Source organism: Coturnix japonica, chromosome 1 (assembly GCF_001577835.2).
Source record: "Coturnix japonica isolate 7356 chromosome 1, Coturnix japonica 2.1, whole genome shotgun sequence".
NCBI lineage: Eukaryota > Metazoa > Chordata > Aves > Galliformes > Phasianidae > Coturnix > Coturnix japonica.
Genome location: NC_029516.1, coordinates 75,723,314 through 75,744,902, shown reverse-complemented (window position 1 = coordinate 75,744,902; position 21,589 = coordinate 75,723,314). Strand labels below are relative to the sequence as shown.

Sequence of the window (21,589 nt, the reverse complement as noted above, 5' to 3'; positions counted from 1 at the left end):
GAGCGAGAACTAATGTTTAAGAGCTTCATAAGAAGCCTTCTCTGTTTATCAATGAACTAACCCAGTAACAATTCAATTTGGAATCTAATCAGCCAACTTTTAAAGCAATTTGGAGTTAAAGTAGGTGAAATCACTGAATTCCAGATTTTATGCACTACAACTGTTTCAGTATTAGAACACAGCAGCAACGCTGAATGAAAAAATATTAGGACGAATTCAGAAGATAATTCCTTCCAAACAAATTCACATCGCTGTTTAATCTCACTATTTGCTGCTTCAGATACAAACAGTTAAGAAATAGCACCATCTGTATCTGCCACTGTTAAGATCACTGTTTGTTCCGCAATTTAATTTATTAGGAGCAGAACACCACACACATTTGCTCAACATACTTTGCTACTACACCAGCTGGAAACAGCTGAAAGGCAAGAGAAACAAATGAAGTAGAAAATTTACTCCAACCCATTAAGTCACTTGTACAAGTGAGTAATAGACTTATCAGAACTGGACGTTCCTTGCCATTTAAGGACTTCAGTGCTTTCTATTTCAGACCAAGTCTGGCTCAGCAGCTCCAAGCACGTACTTATTTTCACACATGCTTAACTAGGTAAAGAGGGTTAACAAAGCTAACATTCCCCGAGCTTCCTTATAAAAAGACTCAACACAGGTTGCACTAAAGCAATCTTGGTGAAGTAAATCTCTGGATAAAGGAGGGAAAAGAAAATGAATCTGCACAAGAACAACCAGTGTTAGTAAAAGAGAAATGATCATTTGAGTTTTATGAAGAATAACCACAAGGGTCTTAAAATCCTCCAAACACCTTCATGTGGGTAATAATTTCACACGGCTATCTGAAAAATAACTGCTTTACAACCATGAAATCATAAAATGTTCAAAGTAAACCACAGATTCCGTACCAGCAGAAAGCGGAAGATATTTAAATTGTAAATTATTGCAGCCTGACATTTTTTTAACACCACCAGGATGAAAAGCTCAAAAAAGAACTACTTCAGTACAAGAAGGCAGGCATTTCAGGTAACATATATGTGTATGTATATATATACATATGTATATGTGTGTGTGTATATATATATATATACACACTTCACTTTGCCTTCTGTTTTTCTTTTTAAAAACAACACTCAGAATTTTACAGTTCCCTCTTCACTGCTTACAACAGTCTCACAGAGTGTCTTGCTATTCTGCAAGCTACTGGGAAATGTAAAGGAAAATTATAATGGAGTTTCCTTCAAGAGTCTGAAGATCACAAAGTACCAAAGGCATCTAATAGTATGCATGAACAAAACATAACATGCTCTGCTATAGTGGAAATTCATCATGTTTTCTGGGTATTCTTAGTATCTATGAACAGGACAGACATATACATGCACTTTAGTAATACAGTAAACAAAATGTGACCACTTCAGAATGGTTAAGAATTCTCTGGCATTCCAGAAACCTCATCTGCTGAGCAACAATGGTAAGCATTTGTGAAACAAGCATGTCACCAGAGATGGTGGTAAAGTTGGTGAGGTACAGACAGCGCTCCATTATGCTCTGCAGAGTTTTCTTGGCATGAAGCTCAGGAAAAACACAATTTTAACTACAGAATTTATAAAATTCCTCCCTTTGCCTTCTTTGAGATTCTTGTACATAACAAACACGTCCTTCTTTTCACCACTTCTCCTAAGTGTCAATATCTGCACTGTACAAAGTGTTGTATGCACGTATCAGGCAAGATCTCATCAATGTCCAATAACCAACTGAAGTATAACAGCTTTCAAGGGCTGTAGAAATAACTGAAATACCATAAAACTTGCTGTTATTCTATGCACAGCACAGGCTAGGAAGATGAAATTAAGAGTTACTTAAAGTACGAGAACCATCTTCCAAGTGCTATACAAGACAACAGCTTTCCAATACTGTAAGAAAACTTACCTATCTCTGTCCTGGTTGGGCCAATCCCATTGTGAACTCTCAAGTAACTGGAATGACAAGAATCTGAGTCATCAATATCTAAATCACCAAATTTGAGCTGAATTCGCTGCCCAGGCTTTACACGGATTTCCCATTCGCAGACTGTGCTATTGGGAGAGGTCTGTGGGTAGTTTATCGAAGCAAGAGTTCCACTTTCAGGGCCAAGAACAGTGTGTCCACATCCATCACCTACGGAAGAATAAAAATGAGTTAGCTATGTCATACTAGATACAACTAGATAAAAGTTTATCCTTAATGATGTTAAAAATGGCCTTAATGGTACAGAAAATGTCCTTGTTATTTCATGTTCCCACAACACCTATATACAGAAGAAAACTGGTTCTAAAAATGGAGGGAGAAACCCATCAGTAAAACTAGAGCGTGGAATTCAACTGTTATTACATTCATAACACAATGAGAAAGAACAGAAGGGACAGCAAACACTACTGAAAATTACAGCAGTCTGAACATCATCCAGGAGTTACTGCATTGTTTCCTACTGCAAAACAAGTTAAATGCTGTTAAATTAACTCTTGAAGGAATTCAGTTTGCTTCACACACATTTCCATGTCAGATACCATTTTATCAGAGTGCCCCTCTGCTGCACAGCAGACAGGGAATATCAGCAAGGAGGTTCCATCTCTACTGCCATCATAACCATCAGCCACTACCAGCATGGGCCAACAGAACTGTCATAGCAGCAATCAACACCCTTTGTGTTGCTTCGTAGATAAAAGTGACAGGCAGAAACTGATTCTTTTTACACATTTCCTCTCCTATGAGGAAAGGTTGAGGGAAGCAGGCTTGTTTAGTTTGGAGAAGGCTCCAGAGAGACCTCATTGTGGCTTTCCAGTACTTGAAGGGAGCTTATAAACAGGAGGGGGAATGGCTGTTTCCAAGAGTGGACAGCAATAGGACGAGGGGGAATGGTTTTAAACTGAGACAGGGGAGGTTCAGGTTAGAGATACCAGGAGGAAGCTTTTCACACAGAGGGTGGTGACGCACTGGAACAAGTTGCCCAAGGAGGCTGTGGATGCCCCATCCCTGGAGGCATTCAAGGCCAGGCTGGATGTGGCTCTGGGCAGCCTGGTCTGCTGGTTGGTGACCCTGCACATAGCTGGTGGGTTGAAACTACATGATCACTGTGGACCTTTTCAACCCAGGCCATTCTATTTTTCTATGATTTCCGCTTCCTTCCTAAATCTAAAAACGTAAGCCATGTTTCAGGGACAAAGAATGTGCAGATAGTGAAGATTCTTAAAGAAATTTAAGAATCCTTTGCATAAAAGGATTTCATGCCAGACTGAACAGAATGGCAGGACCCATGCACTGAAGCAGCATGGGGAAAAAAACCAATTCAGTTGAACTTAACTTTGATTAATCTGCTCCCAAAAGCACAACATTCTCAGTGACAAAATGGTGTTTTTGTTCATAATCTGAGCACTTGAAGAGATAGCTGTATGATCCAAAATCTAAAGTGCTACAGTTACATGCAGAATTACAAACAGATGGAAGCTTTCTTGCCAACAGTCCTGAATTGGAATGATGCATCTTCTTTTTGAAAAGGTAAATGGACTATCTGCTTCAGTAAAATCTAAAGTTCTATCTGTAGAGCTGTTTCTTAGCCATGTTTTTCTCAAGTCTTCAGCAGGGTGTTATAAAGGACTTTGTTCCACCTCATGACACTGCTCCCATTTGGGTAGTTGATAAACTACATTCTACTTCATTTACATTTCCCTTTAGGAGAGCAAACAAACAACACATCTGTATTTTACTTTCCTAAACTGCTATTATTTTAATAAATGAGGACACAATTGTTCCAGAGGTAGCTGAAACACTAGTTGTCATTTATCATTTAATCCTGGTTTCTTTCTAAAGGCACGTTGTAGACTGAGAATATTATTGAGCTATCCCAATGAAGTCAGCTTTCAAACAAGAAATCACGGTAGCAATCCGAGTGCAGCTAAAACACTGCAAGTTTTAAACAACATTGAGAATTATCTTTTAAAGACACATCTGTCAGAAGTGTCAGCTGGGTATTTTAGACCTGGTAAGTGTTTCACTTTGGTAAGCAAGAGCAGGAGTGTCACACACTTTGTGCCTGAGAAGTTAAAGATTATCAGTGCATGTCTGGTATGCAATACACAGCACACCAAGGGCAGATTCATCATTCAGGAGCTATATGAAAATCCCTATATATTAACTCCTGGTGAAATAGTGAAACAATGAAGCCTCTCCTTATTTTACTAGTTCTAGAAGGGTAGTTCTTGAGCTCCTCTATACAAGTGGTGCTTCATCGCTTCTACTGCAGTTGTATAAACAGTACCAATCATCCCCAGAGACACCATTCATCTTTTGTCATGGAACAAACTGGCAACACTTAGCAGTTTCTCTAAGAATAAGAGAAAGCACAATTGTCTGCAATACAGCCACATATACAGTAGCGTTAGATAGTTAATTCACGTAAAAGGCATTAATTAAGTACCACAGAATCTTTTGCTTCTGTTATCTTGTGTGTGGAACATTTGAATACACATAAGAGACAGATGTCAAGTCCTAAATCAATTACTCTTGCATGAGATGACAAATTCTGTCATTAGTTTGCAGTACACAGCTGAATGAGTCCTTTCTTTCAGCCCTGTCCATCACGAAACAGACACAGCATAGTCACAGAACTAAGCAAGCTCCTCACTACATCACTTGTGCATACACATTCCACCTGACACTTGCTGGAAGGTCAGCACACGTGCATCGATTCTGTGTGCCCCAAGGAGCAGGTTCACAGCAAAGACAAATAACCTGAGTTCTTTGCTGAGCAGGATCAGAAACACAGGCGCCTCTTCTTGAGCTGGTAGAGGAAAGCAGACCGATGTCGTCAGCAGAACCATTCGTCTCTTCCAGAGGTGCCTCCAAATGCAGTCTGAATGAATTACCCTGATGGATTACAGATGACCCCTGGGCTATGCACGCCGATGTCTGATGCAATCATGCAGCTGATTTAACATAATTTCTCATGTCCAAGTTCTTTATATCAACAAAACAGAGAATTTCAACCAACATAAGCATACCAGAGTGCATTTGATAAGAAGAAAATGTAAGATTTAATAAAACGAGAGGATTATCACACATGCAGAAGTGGGTGCTAAGTACTCTATTAATATCCACTAAAGAGATTAAATGACTTCAACAACTATGAAAACAATTATTAAGAAGTTTTTTTTCCCCTGAGATCGGCTGCTGCTAACAACCGCTAATCTTGTTTCTCATTATCAAAACATGTTAAAAATGAATCTTATGACCTCGGGAATGTTTTCCCACTCCTTACTTGGGGAAGAGGGAAGGATAAAATAAAGACATCGGACAGTTTACGATTAAAGAATAACTGATCAAAACAGCAATCTCAATTTTTAGCGCATGACACAGCCACTTGTACAGAAGACAAGGGGAAGTGGTTTTAAACTGGAAGAGGGCACTCAGACTAAGTATTAGGAAGAAAGTCTTTACTGTGAGGATGGTGATGCACTGGAACAGGTTGCCCAGAGAGGCTGTGGATGCCCCCTCCCTGCAAGCATCGAAGGCCAGGCTGGATGGGGCATTGAGTAACCTGGTCTAGTAGGAGGTGTCCCTGCCTATAGCAGGGGGTTGGAACTAGGTGATCTTAAAGGGCCTTTCCAAACCAAACCATTCTATAACTGGGATCTAACCACTGTGTTTCCTGAGCAAATCCTGCCTAAGTAAGCTATGACTTTCTGTAGGCTTACAGCTACATACAAGGTGTAATTAAATCTTTCTTAACTAAGTAATGGTAGAAATTCATTACATAAGCAAAAATATATATTTACATCATTCGCTTTAGCTCCAAATATGCAACTCTCCCTACTTCAGTCCTCAGTGTGCTCATCTCTTCAGTTTAGCTCCTGCGCACCACATTTCCTTGCTCATTAGCAGCAGCATTGACATATAATCTACTTTTTGCCTTCCTCAGTGCAGACAAGGAACGTTAAAGAATTAAGTGCCTCAAATTCTGAATAGCTTTTTAAGGTATTTTTAAATACCTGCTTCCACCACAATCCACAGAAGTCTGTTCTTCAAGAGGGAATCTGCTCCTATGTCAGATTTAATTTTCTTAACAAGCCAACAAGTACACAGCCCACTTTCATCTTTATGACACTGATTTGCCTCAGTAACATACTGTTGGAGCACTGCAGATGTTTCACAACATAAAACGCCCCACACCTCTGCAACGAGGCTATCGCTCAGTCACACTTGAAGGCACTTAAATTGGTGCAGCTGTGAACAAAAGGGAGCCTTGTCTGTCCAATGCTCTGGGCCACTTGTTCTCACACCCTTTCTGGTTCAGGAGGTAAACACTTCTGCAGCTACACTGTAAACCAGACTAGGGACTAGGAAACAAAACTAGACTAGAAAAGAGTTGTTAGTTTTAACCTAGAGTAATCACTCAATTTAATTTATGGCACAAATGCAGCGGTGCCTTCTCTGACAGAAGCTGCCTTCTCTGACAGAAGGATGGCTCAGTGTGAGGGTAGAGAAACATCAGCAATTGCTTCTTGGATTGCTATGGATTTGAAGGATGGACTGTTTGACAGGTTAAGAATCAACTGATCAGAGGGCTGGAGCACCTCTCCTACAAAGGAAGGTTGAGGGAACTGGGCTTGTTTAGCTTGGAGAAGAGAAGGCTCCAGGGAGAGCTCATTGTGGCCTTCCAGTACTTGAAGGGAACATATAAACTGGAGGAGGGACAGCTGTTTACAAGGGTGGATAGGACAAGGGGGAATGGTTTTAAACTAAGACTTAGGTTAGATATTAGGAGGAAGCAAAAGCAAAAGCAGCTGAAAAAGGCAGGCTAGCTATGGTGAAAAGCGATTTACAGGAGGATTCCATCAATGCTCTGTGTTCAAGGATACATACAACAGAAGCCCTTTAGGATCTGCTGCCCATACTGAATAACAATGACAGTTCATGTTGTGTGTTGTCTTTTGTCTGGCACATGCAGCTTGCCTGCTTCCCAAGACGTATCATTTACTCAGCAATCTGCACCAACACGCTTGTAAAAATAAACACTGTTGTGCTTCAATGCTCTGAGTGCTACACAGCAAAACACAGCTGATCAAGGAAATGAAAAGGAACACGCAGAAGGTCACACAAAACCGGATCATCACAAGCAGTAGGCAAGGTCAGAGAAAGCCCCAAATCACTTTTAAGGTATTCAAAATGCCTCATCCAGTCTGGTCCAAACAGAATTTCAGAAGTTTTCAATACTTCAACAAAGAAGTAGGAAAGTCCAGACTCACACTAGCAATACAGATACTAAATTATCACTACAGTCACTTTTTCCTCTCTTCCATTATCAGACCACGAGCACACAGCCTGCACTGCAGGTCCACAGTGGCACAATCTAAAAGCCAATGGCTGCAGCACCACCTTGGCCTCTTCAAACAGCAGCAGCTTCACAGCTCATGCCTCGCTGGCGCTCACTGTATCCCTGCTAAGCTGTACTACACTCAGGTTACAACCCTAGTTGTCCTTTCCTGAGCATGGGCACACATATGGGTCAACAGGTGTCTGACAATCATGGTAGCAAGCACAATTGAAACGATGGGAGCTAGAACAAGGAGGGGAAAACCAGTTTGACCAACAGAAGATGGCAGGAAGGAAGCTGATGGTTTGAATCCTTGAACAAAGAACAGGGGAGCATCCAGAAAACACACAGGAAAAGTTGGAATTATTTGTGCCCAGCAACTGCACCAAGAGCAATGGCTTTAAATACCAACCTCCAATGCTCATTAAAGTTCATACTCCAACTGCTGAAACAACAGCAGTCTACATCTCACCTCTAGCATCCCCTTCTGCCTCGGAAGGTGACATACAGCATTGCTTTAATTTATATCACACATTTTCAACGTCAGTTTCAAGATTACAATGAGAATTGTTTAGGGCCTCCCTGTCATGAACAACTCCATCTAAGCATCACGATACATAATACACAATTTGTTCTAAAATGTAACTCAGTCTTAATTTTGACTTGTACCTGTTGAACGAAAAAGAAGATATTTCCATTCCTGTGATGGTCTACGAATACAATCAATCAAATAGATATTGATGTACTATCAAATAATAAGATGATTAATTAGGAAGAAGACAGTAAGTCTACTTAGACGTTTCTTAGACTTTGCTGTATCTGAATTGAGTTTTTATATTATAAAGACAGCATGGATGTTAATATACACCTAAACTTTTATTAGAGGTCACTTTATAGAAAGGTGGATCCACAGCATTGTGGACCAAAAGGGCCCTTTTAAACAGGATTTCTTGTATGGCATAACTACATACACCTGGGTTGGTGCGACTTTAAACTGAGAGAAATCAGAATGCTGCATAAAATATAACTTTCCAAATAGTTTTCAGACTTGATTTTGATTTAAAAGCGTCTTGAGAAGGAAAAATCTTTACTGTTTCCGAGACTACTATGCGGACAGAAAAAGACAAACAAGCATTTTCTAACTTAAATAATACACCTACTTTACAACATATGGGTGAATTCTCTATTATTCAGTACTGGAATTGCCAAGAATGACAAAACTAAGTGCATAAACTTTGTTCAGCTTCCACAAAAACATTTACTAATGCAACAGCTATGTATGCTATCATAGCAGTGGCACAGAACTGGAACTTCCCTAACTCTGCTACCCTTCAAAACAAACAAGATACGTGAGATTTATGTTAACAAAAGCTCATTTCAGCAAAAACCTGCAGTTTATTTTTTTCAGTGGGATGTTAAGAGCAGCAGCTCTCAACAATTCTAAGAAAATAGTGTTGTAGGAGGGAAAATTTCCAATCACCCATCATACAATTGTTAAAACAATTCCCAATAGCTGTTAAGAACTCCTAAAGGCTTGAAAGACTCGCACACACTATGATATTTTATGCTCTTTTTTGTGACCGTATTACAATTGTTTTGTATCCACTAAAATCATAGCTGCAGTACAAGTGCATAAGGAAATATTTAAGAGTGTAAGTTGCTATGTATGGCCCGTGCTTGATTTTCATGATGCAACTGGTCTCACCCAAGTCTAAGGATAACCAGAGACTGAGTTTCAGCACATGTCACCTGTTTGCTGGCCTTACCGAATGAAAGCCTGTGGTCACTTTAATTCCAGTCCCTGCATTGAGGAAAATAATCTGTCTAACTCAAACAGAACTAACAATTAGAAAAGTAGAGATTTGGTAGGAAATGCCAACAAGCATCCACCTGCCAGAAACTCCCATAACTCCAAGATCTCCGTGCTGAACTAAGTGAAACACAAGTAGCCAGATGAGGTATGAACTGAGTCTGCCTTAAATCGATTTTTGAAGAGTTTAACAGCCATAAAGAAAAGCATGAAGATACCAGAAATCTGGCTTCTCAAAGCCATCCCATTAATGACCAGCCTTCACAGCCAGTAACCCATTACTGTGTAAAAGCCTGAGCTGACAATTTTACAGATCTAATTTTATGCTGGTCACTATGTGGCCTTTAAAGTTAATACTACTGCTACCTGTCCATCCCCATAACGTCAGCTCAATAGCAACTCTACAGCCTATGCTTTGCAGAATGGTTTCAACTATTCCAATGTTAAATAATAATAATAATAATTGATTGAGTAAATTAATCTAAAAGAAGCTCATCATTAGGTAATGCGGGAGGAGAGAAAAAGCCTTTGGCTACAGAACCAATTCTTGGTAATCCTTACTAAGCTCTTCCCCACCGTGAAGCACACAGTTGCAAGGATGGGGATGACAGGCAACAGCTTATTCAAAAACCTTTTAAAATATAGAAAAGCAACCAACAGAGAAACATTTGTCAATAAGGTGAGCAGCAGCTCCAACAAGAATCACATGTGTACTGATGATTACCTGAGTTAAGCGGATTCATGCTAGGCAACACTTCCCTAGTTGATGACTAGTTGATAAAGGAAAGCAGCAATCAGATTAAAAACCTTACGCTTCACTTCTCAGAGCAAAAAGCAGGTGGGAGAGCCACTGAAAAGGAAGCAATTTATTTTTCTCTTATGCAAGTAACATAAGACAATATTTCACCCTATCTCAAACTCCATCTCCTTTCAGTAGCACAAACATAGCTTTCATGAAGATGTACTACTCTGTCAGAGGGCCAGTGGCTTAAGATGCCCAATGTAACAGCCCACAGACTTCTAAATGAATATTCATTTACATTACTGCTTTAACACTAACTCACATGCTCATTTTTTTCAAGTCCTGTACACACACTATGCGCACCGTGCTGCTTGAATCCAAAGCAACATGCAATATGTTCTGGGATGCAGTACGAGAAGCCTAAGAGCTTGGACACAAAATGGTGCTGCCAGCACACTCTCAGGAGGAGCAGTATCTCAGCAGGCTCCTGGACATCAGCACTGCATGGCAACCTCCCAGACAGCATGGGTCTGCACAACACATGTATGTACCTTCTGCCCACCACATCCACTTAACCACATCAAAGGAGGCTCAGCAATCAGAGGAGGAAAAATAGTTTTGCTGATATTCTTGTTTTCAAGTGGGAAGAAGTAATCACCATCTTTAGGTTTGTACTTTCAATAGCAGCTCACTCCTCTCCTGCTAATGTCCACGCTGCAATGCTGAGAAGCAAAAGAGAACATCAGCAAACTCAAGGCAGCAGACACAGCAGCTATAGGTCTGGCAGAACTTCATGCTTCAGTCTTGAAAACCTCTTCTGTGCGCCTTGTCACGAGGACAAAGGGGATGTGCTTCAGCACTCCTGCCTACATGGCACCAATCCTGAATCCTCTAGAGTCAGCATTCTGCACAGTAACATCTGCACAATGCTGCATTCTTAAGTGAAACTGTAACATTAGCGAACAGTGAATAGTTCAACAGAGCGCTGCTCTCCTCATCATAAAAGACCTACTCTAATGTTTATTTGACAGGTGATAAATCTTTCATCCAACGAGCTTGGAGGGGGTGTCTTTTTAATCAAAATAATTCCTTAGGGTTTGGCTGCGATCCTCTTCTTCCCAAATGAGCCAAGCCAAGGACTACGGACATGAAGAGCAAAGAGATACTACCCAGCAGAATACAGCAAGAGGAGAAAATGGCACTGCTAAGAAAGGTAGCACAGGACAATTGTCACACAACAGATAGTCACGTGGTAGAGCTTCATACTGACACGCCAGGAGCTCTTTACAAAAACCTGGGGTGCATTATTACTCCCTTTCAGCTGGAAGGTTTTCCTAGTCCCCGAAAGGGATGGACATCTATTTCCAACTCCACACTGACCACAGTAAAAGCCACAGCTGCCGGCTGCCTTGCTAGCTGGTGGTCCAAATGTGAGGCAGGGGCACTGCAGAGAAGGGGAGGGTAGATGAAGGAGCTCCAGAGAACAGCCACTGGATCCAGGAACGCTGATACTCCATTGCAAGACAGGAGGCTGTGGATAACTTACACTAGGCTCCATGCACACAGTCATTAACTCTTTCTCCCAGTGTTTCAGATCACAACAACTCAGCACTATACGTTCAAAAGGGATTTTTTTTTCCTGCTGTGCTGTAGCGAATGTTTTTTAAGCTACGATGATGAATCACATTCTTGTAGGAGGCTTGATTGTGCAATAACATTCTCTTAGATTGGCAAAACATGGCAATCACATTCAAAAACAAGCACTGCAAAGTCTAATCTTTTAAAGAGGAAGTGGTAAACAAATCTGCTTCAAATCACTTGGCTATCAACTTCAGCACTGAAAGTTTATTTGATGCTTAAGGCCTTACATGCAAATCCATATTCACTAGGAAACCCATCAGATAATTACCAAACATGATAAAGTTCTTGTTCCCTACAACCTTTGTACCTTCAGAATAACTGACATCACTTACCTTCAATTTGGGTGCAAGACAAGCAAGCAACCATTTCTCTCTAAGCCGTTTTACAACATGTCTCTACACCCTCAGAAAAGTTAACTAATAAACATGTCACACAGGATTTATGGCGCTAGTTGGACATCTGTTAGGAGCGCTGCTTCTCTAAATGCAATCTGCAAAGAGCAGGAAGCCTCTATAGGGCTGGCCTGCTTTCCCTCAGCTACTTAATTATATGGAAAACAACTAAAATGCTTTGTGTTCCTTTCTATTATCCAATTCCTAGCAGCAAAATAGCTGTTTGCTGAGAGGATCAGCCTCCCTAATGCACCGAGCCAGCCCGGGCTCCTATGTAACACGTAGGAACTCACTGTATTTCTTCTAAAAGAGATTAAAGGCAACTTGGAACTGTGGAATTTCCTAAGCCTTGGGTGCTTTTTTCCTGGTAATCCAAATATTCTCTTACAATTCCATGCACATATTTCATGCGCTCATTTAGTTTTGTGCAGATTCTTCTTGAAAAAGGTGCCGGTTTCATTTCTCTGTCTACTCTTTAACCAAATTAGAACTATGCCAATATTGAAGACACAGGCTCCTCAGCCTGTAGCAGGATAAATGAAAATACATGAGGAAGCGGTCTCTCACAAGCACAGTTTTCTCTGAATTTCCAACATTTTCTCACTATAAAGACCACTGTATCCAACAGCGCAAGAGATCTTAACCTTTGGTTACCAAACAAAATGAAGCTTGTCAATGAGCAGCTTTCCCTCCCTCATTGAAGCGAATCTTCTGAGCAAACTGCAAGCATTAAGCAGATGGACCCTTTAAAGTGAAATTCTGGGTTGGAGTCCATCAGCAGTTTCTCAGAGCACCAAAGGAACAACACGAACAGCACACCTGGAAATCCAGTATCCATGCACTCCCACTTCTTGCTATGGTGGTGCCAACCCTTTTGCACACAGCTGACCACTCAATGAGCTGATTCAGCTCCCTGAGCTGAAGGAAAACTACGCCTCTTTCCCCCTGGTTATTTCAGTTTTCTCCTAGAATAACAAACACAGTCTGCTCACCAAAAGGTCAGACAAGTGTCAGGTCAGCACAAGCATTTGGAGCACACGTCCAGGAGTGCGATGCTTCAACAGCATGATCCAACACCTCACTGCTGCCGGACTCATCAGAAACAACTTTCAAAAGACGGAATGCTCCAACTGCCCTATTTCTTCTCATAAAACAAATGGCTCTTCTCCTCCTCTGTTAACAACAACAAAATCACGCCAAACGCTTGCTGGTGTCAGCTTCTTATGTGTATAGGTGGAAATAAGATAACAAGATAAGACAATAGAGTAGTTTATGACACTTTTCCAGGCAAGAAATTCATTAAGATGTGCTTATCAGTAGACTGCATGTCTTTTCTGATCACCTTTGTGCCTTTAACTAGTGTTTGTGGCATTCAGCTCATTTCCACCTCTCCCTTCACACGTGCAGAAAATGACTTGAAGTGATTGAGCTGGGTTCCCAACCCAAAGCCAGGGCAGCGCCAAAGCAAGGGGAACTGAACACTGCAGCATTTCTCAAGCCCTGTATTCGCAGAAGGGCGAGCTTCAAGCTGCTGTCAAAACACTCACTCCCACCGCTCTCTCCCGAGGCTGTGATCAAAGTGACAGTTCCTGTGGCATCCTCTGATCTGCTGCCACAGAGTGACCACATCTCACCCTGTCATTTTCAAGCCGTCGAGGCCTGATCATTAATTCCACTCAAGGACAAACCTCACCGACTTCTCGAAACCAAAAACAAAAAACACCACCAAAAACCACCAACAACAAAAACCCCCAAAAAACGAAGAAAAAAACAAAACAGCCCGCATCAAACCACAGCGACCAACCCACCCTAACCACAGATTCCTCACTTCTTCCCCTAGATCCGCTCCCGCACGTTGTGGGGAGCGCTCAGTGTATCTCCGCATCCAGCACGGCATCCCCTCGCTCTACCCCCGCCTCACACCGCTCCACAAGCCCCCGCGGAGCTGAAGCGCAGCCGTGCCCGCCGCCCGGGGAAGGCCTGCAGCCTCGGCCGGCCCCAGCGCGTCGGGAGAGGGAGGAAGGAATGGGACTCTGCCCCCGCGAAGTGGCTCTTCTGTGTCTTCTGCACAGGTGGGAGCCCGCTCCCCACCGCGCAGCCACGTAGGGCCGGTTTCTCCCGCCCGCTCGCTCACCTTTCTGCGCCTCTGAGCCCCGCAGCAGCGGCGGCAGGAGGAGAAGGCCGAGGCGGAGTAGCGAGGCCGCCTGCCGTGTCCCCGCGGGGAGCGGCCGCCCCGGGCTCACCATGCCCCGCGGCGTGGCCGGCGGTCAGAGCGCATCGCGGGCTGCGGGGCTGCCGGGCCGGCCCGGGCCGCTTACTCTGCCCTGAGCCCCGCGGCCGCCGACGGACCGAGCTCACGCCCCCAACCGCCGCCAGGCGCCCCCTGCCAGCGGCCCAAGCGCTTCCGGGTGCGCGCCGCGGCCCCCGGCGGCTGAGGGGCTGCCCCGCTTCCTGCCGCCCCCGCGGCCCGCCCCCGGTACGACGGAGCCTCGGCTTCGGGAGGGCTCCTGAGGGGCGGGGCGGGACGTTCGCCCCGCGGGGGATGGCTCCGCGATGAGCTTAGCCGCCCCTCTTTGTGCCTCCTCGGTTCTCCTTGGCGATCTCACCGAGAGCGATTCGGTGGAGACACGAGTTTCGCTGTTGCAAATAGAAAAGAATAAACTGGTGTCGCCAGTCTGTGCTTATAAACACTATTTCGGCTTTAAGAAAGTGAGAGAACAGCCAAGAGGGCTCAGGGCAATGCAATTCTGGCTATTCCTCACCTAGCTCTAGAACGCCCAATGTGTGCTCAGAGGCTGGTTATAGAGGGCTTTGCTGCTGTGTGAGGAACAGATATTACATCTTTCATGTATTTCAACAAGAAAGCAAAATTGTGCTTCTGGGGAGGCTTGGATTAGCTGGTCTTGCACTGAATTAGTTGCCCAAGGCAACCACGAAAGCCTGCTTGGGGGGTAGCAAGCACTCAAAAGCATTCTCCACATCCTTCAGCAGTTCTGTGAGGCAGATGTTGCTTTCCCGACCGGTGGTTTCTGCACCTACTGCACCGCCATGGCAGGAAGGGCACCTCAGAAGTCCTCCCCAGCCACACAGCTGTGCAGTGGACTGTTTACATGGCATACACTGACTGCTTTAAGATTACTGTTGCTAGTCAAGATGTTGAGAATAGACAGACGGCCAAGTCGATGCTCAGTGTTTGCTGAGGATTTTTTTCACATAGAAACATGCAGGGCGCTATGAAGCATTCCCTAATGCAAGTTTACTACGTTTTATGCTTTTCTTCAGTTGATAAGTTTTTAGCAACACCTCAATGAAAGCAGTCAATGAAGGCTATCGGACGTGAGCCCATTTTAAATCAGCTTGCAGGATGCAACAGTCACTGAGACATCCCACAGCACATAATGGAAGATGGGCTGAAAGGAATCTATATGCTCTCCTTTGTCTCCCATTCAGCAGAGGCAGAGGTTCATACCGCAGGTCACGTGAAGTGGTTATATCACTGCAATAACATCCCTTCTGCACTATAGAGACCACATTCCTAGGGTCACTAATCATTAGCGGTATTTGTTGTGTACTGGAAAAATCACTCCTTGAATAATTTGTGGCTTAATAGTGTCGTGCATTAACAGGAACATCCTACACATAAATCAGCGGTGTTCCCTGGTGGACTCGGAAAGGTTTCCTCCCGCATTATTTTTTTGTTGTAAAGACTGTGTATGGTATTTTCCAAGCTCGATTCAACTGTTCTGAAGGTTTTTATTTGCTCGTGTGAAAAGAGAACTGGATCTGGGAGAGGGCTGATTTCTACAAGGGGTGTGAGAACTTGCAGTGATTCCTAAAGCTGCCAGAGGCTGAATTTGCTCCATCTATCTTACAAGTTTGTCCTGGAGCCACATTCCCTAACCACAAATGGCTCATGCGGAGCCCTAGGATACATACTTTGCAAAGGGAACGCCATCCTGATGGAAGTGGTGACAAACTATGACAGTTTATCCACTCTAAAAGCCTTAAAGATTTATGGAATCTACAGAGCCAAAGAATGAGGAATATCATTCCATTAGCAATGCAACTGTTTGGATGGCTTGTCTTAATACACACTTGTAATGCAGAAGAAGAGGAAAAAAAAAAGAAGAGGAATTAGATAAATCCAGATGGTCTTCCTGGCTTTCAGAATCTTCCTCCTCCTAAGAAGAGTGCAGCACAAAATGAGTTTAAGTAGACCATCTGCAGAGTGCTGCACATTTCAGTTTGTGAGAGTTCCCAGGCAACTCCTCTGGGGGAAACAGGACTGTATGTAAAGGCTCCATTTTAGATTGTGACTTAAAACTGCCCCTGTCATCAAATCAAAACAGATACATAACTAAAATGTTATGGGAAACAACTACAGTATCATGCAATAGTGATACCATAAAGCAAGGTACCAACAAATACCATGAAATCAGCACAAATCCTTTTTTTCAAGAGGATAGGTCCAAAGATCAAACTAACTTCTTAGTGCCAACAGAAAAATGCTTAGGCAAGCGAGCATTTCTATAATGCTTCTTTCCCATTACAAGTAACTTTTAGAGGTAAATGAAGCTATCTAATCCCCATCTGGCCCTCTTCTCCTGAGAGGCTTCTGATGTTTCTTTCCCACTATGGTTCTCTAGCTTTTCCATTTGCTTATTATATCTCAAAAGCTAAATTCAGATGGAGGGCAGGGCTGCTACTCAGAGGGACCTCTGTGATCTACAGTAACAAGATGACACAAACCTCCCACACCCCCAAAAAGCATGTGCAAGCTCTTGTATCTGAAAGGAATTGCCCATTGCAACTATATATTCTGGAGGATATTCATAAGCTGGTCTGCAGAAAAAGAAACTGGAGTTTCTAAGTGGACAAGCAGCATGTCACAGTGAAGAAAGCCAGTGGCATCCTGGACTATATTAGCAAGAGGTCCGGGGGCCAGCGGGGCTACGGAAGTGATCCTTCAACTCTATCTGGCACTTGTGAGTCTGTGTCTGAGTGCTGTATCCAGTTTTGGGCTCCCCAGTACAAGAACAATATTGATCTGCTAGATGGAGTCAATTCAGGAGGTCTCCAGTATGATCAGAGGCTGAAAAACACAATACATATGATAGGGCTAAGAGAGGTGGACATCTTTAGCTTCGACAAGAGAAGGCAAAGGGGAGATCTCGTTGCTGCCTGATAACTATGTACCCACAGGACAGGACTGGAAGATGGGGCTGGCCTGTTCTCAGAGGTGCACAATGATAGGAATAGGCATAAGTTGCAACAAGGAAAACTCCATATCCAGATAGAAGAGGAAAAAATACCATGGAAGTGTTCAAACACTGGCACTGGTTGTCTGGAGAAGTTGTAGAATCTCTAATCTTTGCAGGTTAGTAGCTCTTCTACCTAAAAAAGACCTTCTGCCAAAAGAGATCCAGTGTCCTCCTGATGCCTGCCCATGAATGACTGGATCCACATAATCTCTGAAACCATTCAAGCTCCATTTATGTACTACAGAGCAGTATATTCACTGAAATATGGCTTTGTAATTTAACAGCCATAACAACACTGGAACAAAAACTCACCCTTTGCAGATAATTTTTAGATGTTAAATTATTTGAATTAAGACAGTAGCAAAGCCATTATTGAAATGGTTATTGTTCTCCTTTGCCGTAATTCTGCTTTTAGGAAACACTCTTTGATAAATGATTCCCATGATCTTTTTAATTAAAAATCCAAAGAGGAGCAATGAAGAATTGTGAATAACTTTAACCTATAGTGAGTTCTACCCACTGAAAATACATCTGGATTTTCAGAAAGTTATGTGACATTTCATGTTACTCCATTTGCTGCAGTTACCTTCTACTGTTTTCATCTTTTTCTTTGTTCCCATTTTAACTGCCTGTTATACTGATTTTTCCGGGACAACAACAAAGTCCCAGTTGCAGAATGGGTTTGATTTCAACCTTTTAGAAAGGAAAATGGGTATTGATCGTATATTATTCACAGCAATGAAGGTAATTAATCTCGTCCCCAGAAACACATTTACAGAACCAACATGATATATCTACCTAAGATTAATTTTTAATCAACCTCAGATAAGAGCTTTATGACTGTATATAAAGCACATTTATTTGACAGTCTCTAGTTTTGTGCTTTTAAAAGAGAAAAACCACTTAAAATTTTGTTTCACATTATTTTGGTGGGAAACATCTGTTAATTTTACTGGGCCTAGAAGTCATTATCAGGGAAAAAATTAGTACCATAAATTCCAAAAACGATTTTCTATCACATTTTTACTGCATTGTGTATGTGATGCAATTTAGGTTTACTGGGAACAACAACAACAACAAGCTACTTTTTGTTTATTTCAACATAGTAACATAGGGAAGGGAAATTTTATGGAGGATTTCAAACTGTCTTCTACCCTTGGAGTAGTTCCTGATCAATGCCAAGTCCTATTAAAACCCTTCAAGTAAAAATGGTCAGTAAAATGTTAAAGAGAAATTGTGTTTTGTAAGTATTGGTTTCGTGCTCTTAAATAAGAGCAGTTTTCTGAAGTGGTGTGCAGTCTGAATTCCCCAGATGAAGTGAATCCTGCAGTTTAGTGACAGCTAAAGGACAAGACTATGGTCATTATGCCATTAATTTAGCACATAAGAACAGGCAGGATACTAAGCATGGGTTCAGCCTCTGTGGGATTGAAAAGCACATTTAAAATTCAATCTGTTTTTTGTTGAATCTGCTGCCTCTATTATTTGCACCCATATGATCTCTGATTCATATTTACCCTATTACTCCCCTTTTCAGTATTTTATTCTTTTGCGAGGACCTCAGTTTCTTTTCTTAGCTTCACTTCTTTTATGCAAACCCTAGTTTGAAATGGGCTTTCATGATCTGTGCATCTCATTCTGTATCTTACCTATCATTTTGAGTCCTTTTCTCCACCTACATCTTTATCTTCTGCCATTCTTGCCTCTGAATCACTTCAGCCATTGTAATGGGCTGATTCATAGGTTAATCTTACATTATTCGATTATTATATACGATTATTATATTATCGATATTATACGATATTATATACGATTCCTGCTTCCAATCTCACTGACTGGTGGCAACTACAGAAATATCAGACATCTGGCTCCCCAAAAGATGAAGCTCTGCAGTGATGCATTTATGAGATCAAGAAAATATAACCAACAACCTCATAAAGGTGAAAGAAAGCAATTAAGTGCTGCATGTTTCAGGTCAGAGAACAACATAACGTACTAATTTTATGCCTAAAGTTTGTCTTCAGGAGAGCCTCAGATGTAAGAACAAACTTGAGATGAGATTATAATGTTAAAATCTGATACCTGTAAAAACATTGTTGGGAAGCTAAGAACAAAAAGGCTGAACTTCAAGTAAGATTTTCCGTTCCAGAAATAGAGTCATTCTTCTGTTATTGCAGATGATGTTAGTAATCTCTGTAGCAAAGGAGCTTCAAGAGGTTGTATTGTGTCTGCTCTTAAAATTGTGCAGTAGACCATGAACATACTGGTATCAGCTCTGTCTGTAACAGATAAAGAATCTGGACAGCAGTCTGTTTTCTTTGCCTGATTGATTGTAGTCCCACCAAATCAAATTGGTCTGATCTGGGTTGCTACCACATCAGTACCATGATAAGTAAAATGGCTTTTAGTGAAAAGAAGAGAATCAAAATTCACAAAAAAGTGAAAATGTACTCTAGAAACAACAGAATGGTGTCGAAAGCTGGTTATGCCTTTTGTATAGATGTAAGTAATGTGCTGCTGCGGACAGCCCTAACTGTTCGGTGCTGATGAAATACAGAGCTACAACTGCAGGCAAAAGCAACTCAGCTTCGAGAAAATTGGTGCTGCATTTAACTGAAATAACAGAGAATTATAATTTTAAGTGGGAGGGAGTCTGAAAATATTTAAAGCTTCAAAAGAAATACTGCGCTATGCTAATAAAGACATACATGAAAATGACAGCATATGATCAAATTTAAAGAAGAAAAAGGGCTGTTTTATATGAAATCCAAGCTTTACGTGCAGGGCTAACGCTTCTCCCTGGAGAACAGCTTTGCCAGTTACTATAAAACCCAGGAAATTTGTGTTGTTTTGTGTTGTTGCCAGCACTTAGATGCTGGCAAGCGATGATCGTACATGAGTTTCAAGAATAAAAACCCAAAGTAAAAAAAAACAAAACAAAAAGAGGGTGGGAAGGGGAGACATGGAGAGAGAGAAAGATGTTAGAAAAGAGTAAGTTTTTGGCCAGTATGACTGTTGAAAGGATTTTAAAATATGGCCCAAATTAACCTGTAAGTACGATAAAGCCAAAAGGAAGAAGAAAGCTCTGCTCTTTTTAACTGACGACTGATATCGTTGTTTTCTATCCTGGAGTTGTTTTTTAAAGTTTATGACTGGCAATACTCCGTTCCTCAGACCCTTTCTCTTTTCAGATGCATGAGGCAAATCCAATGTCTTAGAACACTGTAGAACAGATCTGTTCCTAATGAAAAGATTTTGTGCTTAAAATAAGGCATTAAGTACAGGGTTATATATGAATATAAGCAGAAATCTCCCATCCCACAGTTACATTCAGTCACAGAGAGTGTCAGAAATGAGGATGCTTTCGGCCGCATGTTCTCTTCTGAAATATGAAGTCCAGTGCCCAAAGCCAGTCACTTAAACAATTTTAAAGTGATGGGAGAAGGGATATTTACTGAAGGAAACACTTCTTTGACCAAAGACTGTCAAATCATAGAATCATAGAATGGCCTGGGTTGAAAAGAACCATAATGCTCATCTACTTTCAACCCCCTGCTACGTGCAGGGTCACCAACCAGCAGACCAGGCTGCCCAGAGCCACATCCAGCCTGGCCTTGAATGCCTCCAGGGATGGGGCATCCACAGCCTCCTTGGGCAACTTGTTCCAGTGCGTCACCACCCTCTGTATGAAAAACTTCCTCCTAATGTCTAACCTGAACCTCCACTGTCTCAGTTTAAAACCATTCCCCCTTGTCCTATCGCTGTTCACCCTTGTAAACAGCTGTTCCCCCTCCTGTTTATAAGTTCCCTTCAAGTACTGGAAGGCCACAATGAGGTCTCCCGGGAGCCTTCTCCAAGCTAAAATCCTATAGCCTCTCACACAGGTTGTAACAATGACTGCCAATTAGCAACACTAATATTTTTCTTCTGTCGCCTCCAGTTTCCTTAGGCAGCACCAGGTCCTTCATTTGCATGCCAGTGTGGAGAGAGTTCACTGGGACGTATTTTACATTTCAGTAACTGATTTACATTCAGTCTGCTATAATAAAGGCCAGATGATCACCTCTATTATGCAAATGAATGCATGGAAACAGCGAGGAAGTCAGTAACTTAATGTGGCAGAAGGAACAAGTGCCATTCTGTTCTTCTCTCTGTCCTTTGACCTTTCAATAGCTTTCTTGCTTGCAATTTTGAATTCAAGGGGAAGGGTACAGCCGGCCAACTGGAAAGTGATGAATTAAGTTAAAAATCATTTTATGCCACAGCTGACACTCAGCTTACACAGGGAAAGGTACACTGGAGATATAAAAGGTGTTCAATAAATAGAAGCCTTGTTACATTTGGACTGTAGTGCACATAAACTCTCAGTAGTTTAAACAATTTAAA

At 42.0% G+C, this 21,589-nt stretch overlaps 1 protein-coding gene across 2 annotated transcripts in view; it reads right to left on the bottom strand.

Moving 5' to 3' along the window:
* The window catches only part of DCBLD2 (discoidin, CUB and LCCL domain containing 2), a 48,734-nt gene that overhangs the window by 19,915 nt on the left and 7,230 nt on the right, over positions 1–21,589 (bottom strand). Inside the window, exons 1-2 of one of the 2 annotated variants that reach the window (XM_015876806.2) lie at positions 14,077–14,333; positions 1,939–2,166 (exon numbers count right to left, since the gene is read on the bottom strand). In XM_015876806.2, the coding sequence (XP_015732292.1) occupies positions 1,939–2,166; positions 14,077–14,188 (340 nt within the window). In that variant the 5' untranslated portion in view covers positions 14,189–14,333. Of the gene's footprint in view, positions 1–1,938; positions 2,167–14,076; positions 14,334–21,589 lie in introns of those variants that run through there. The other variant, XM_015876825.1, reaches the window with a different exon arrangement.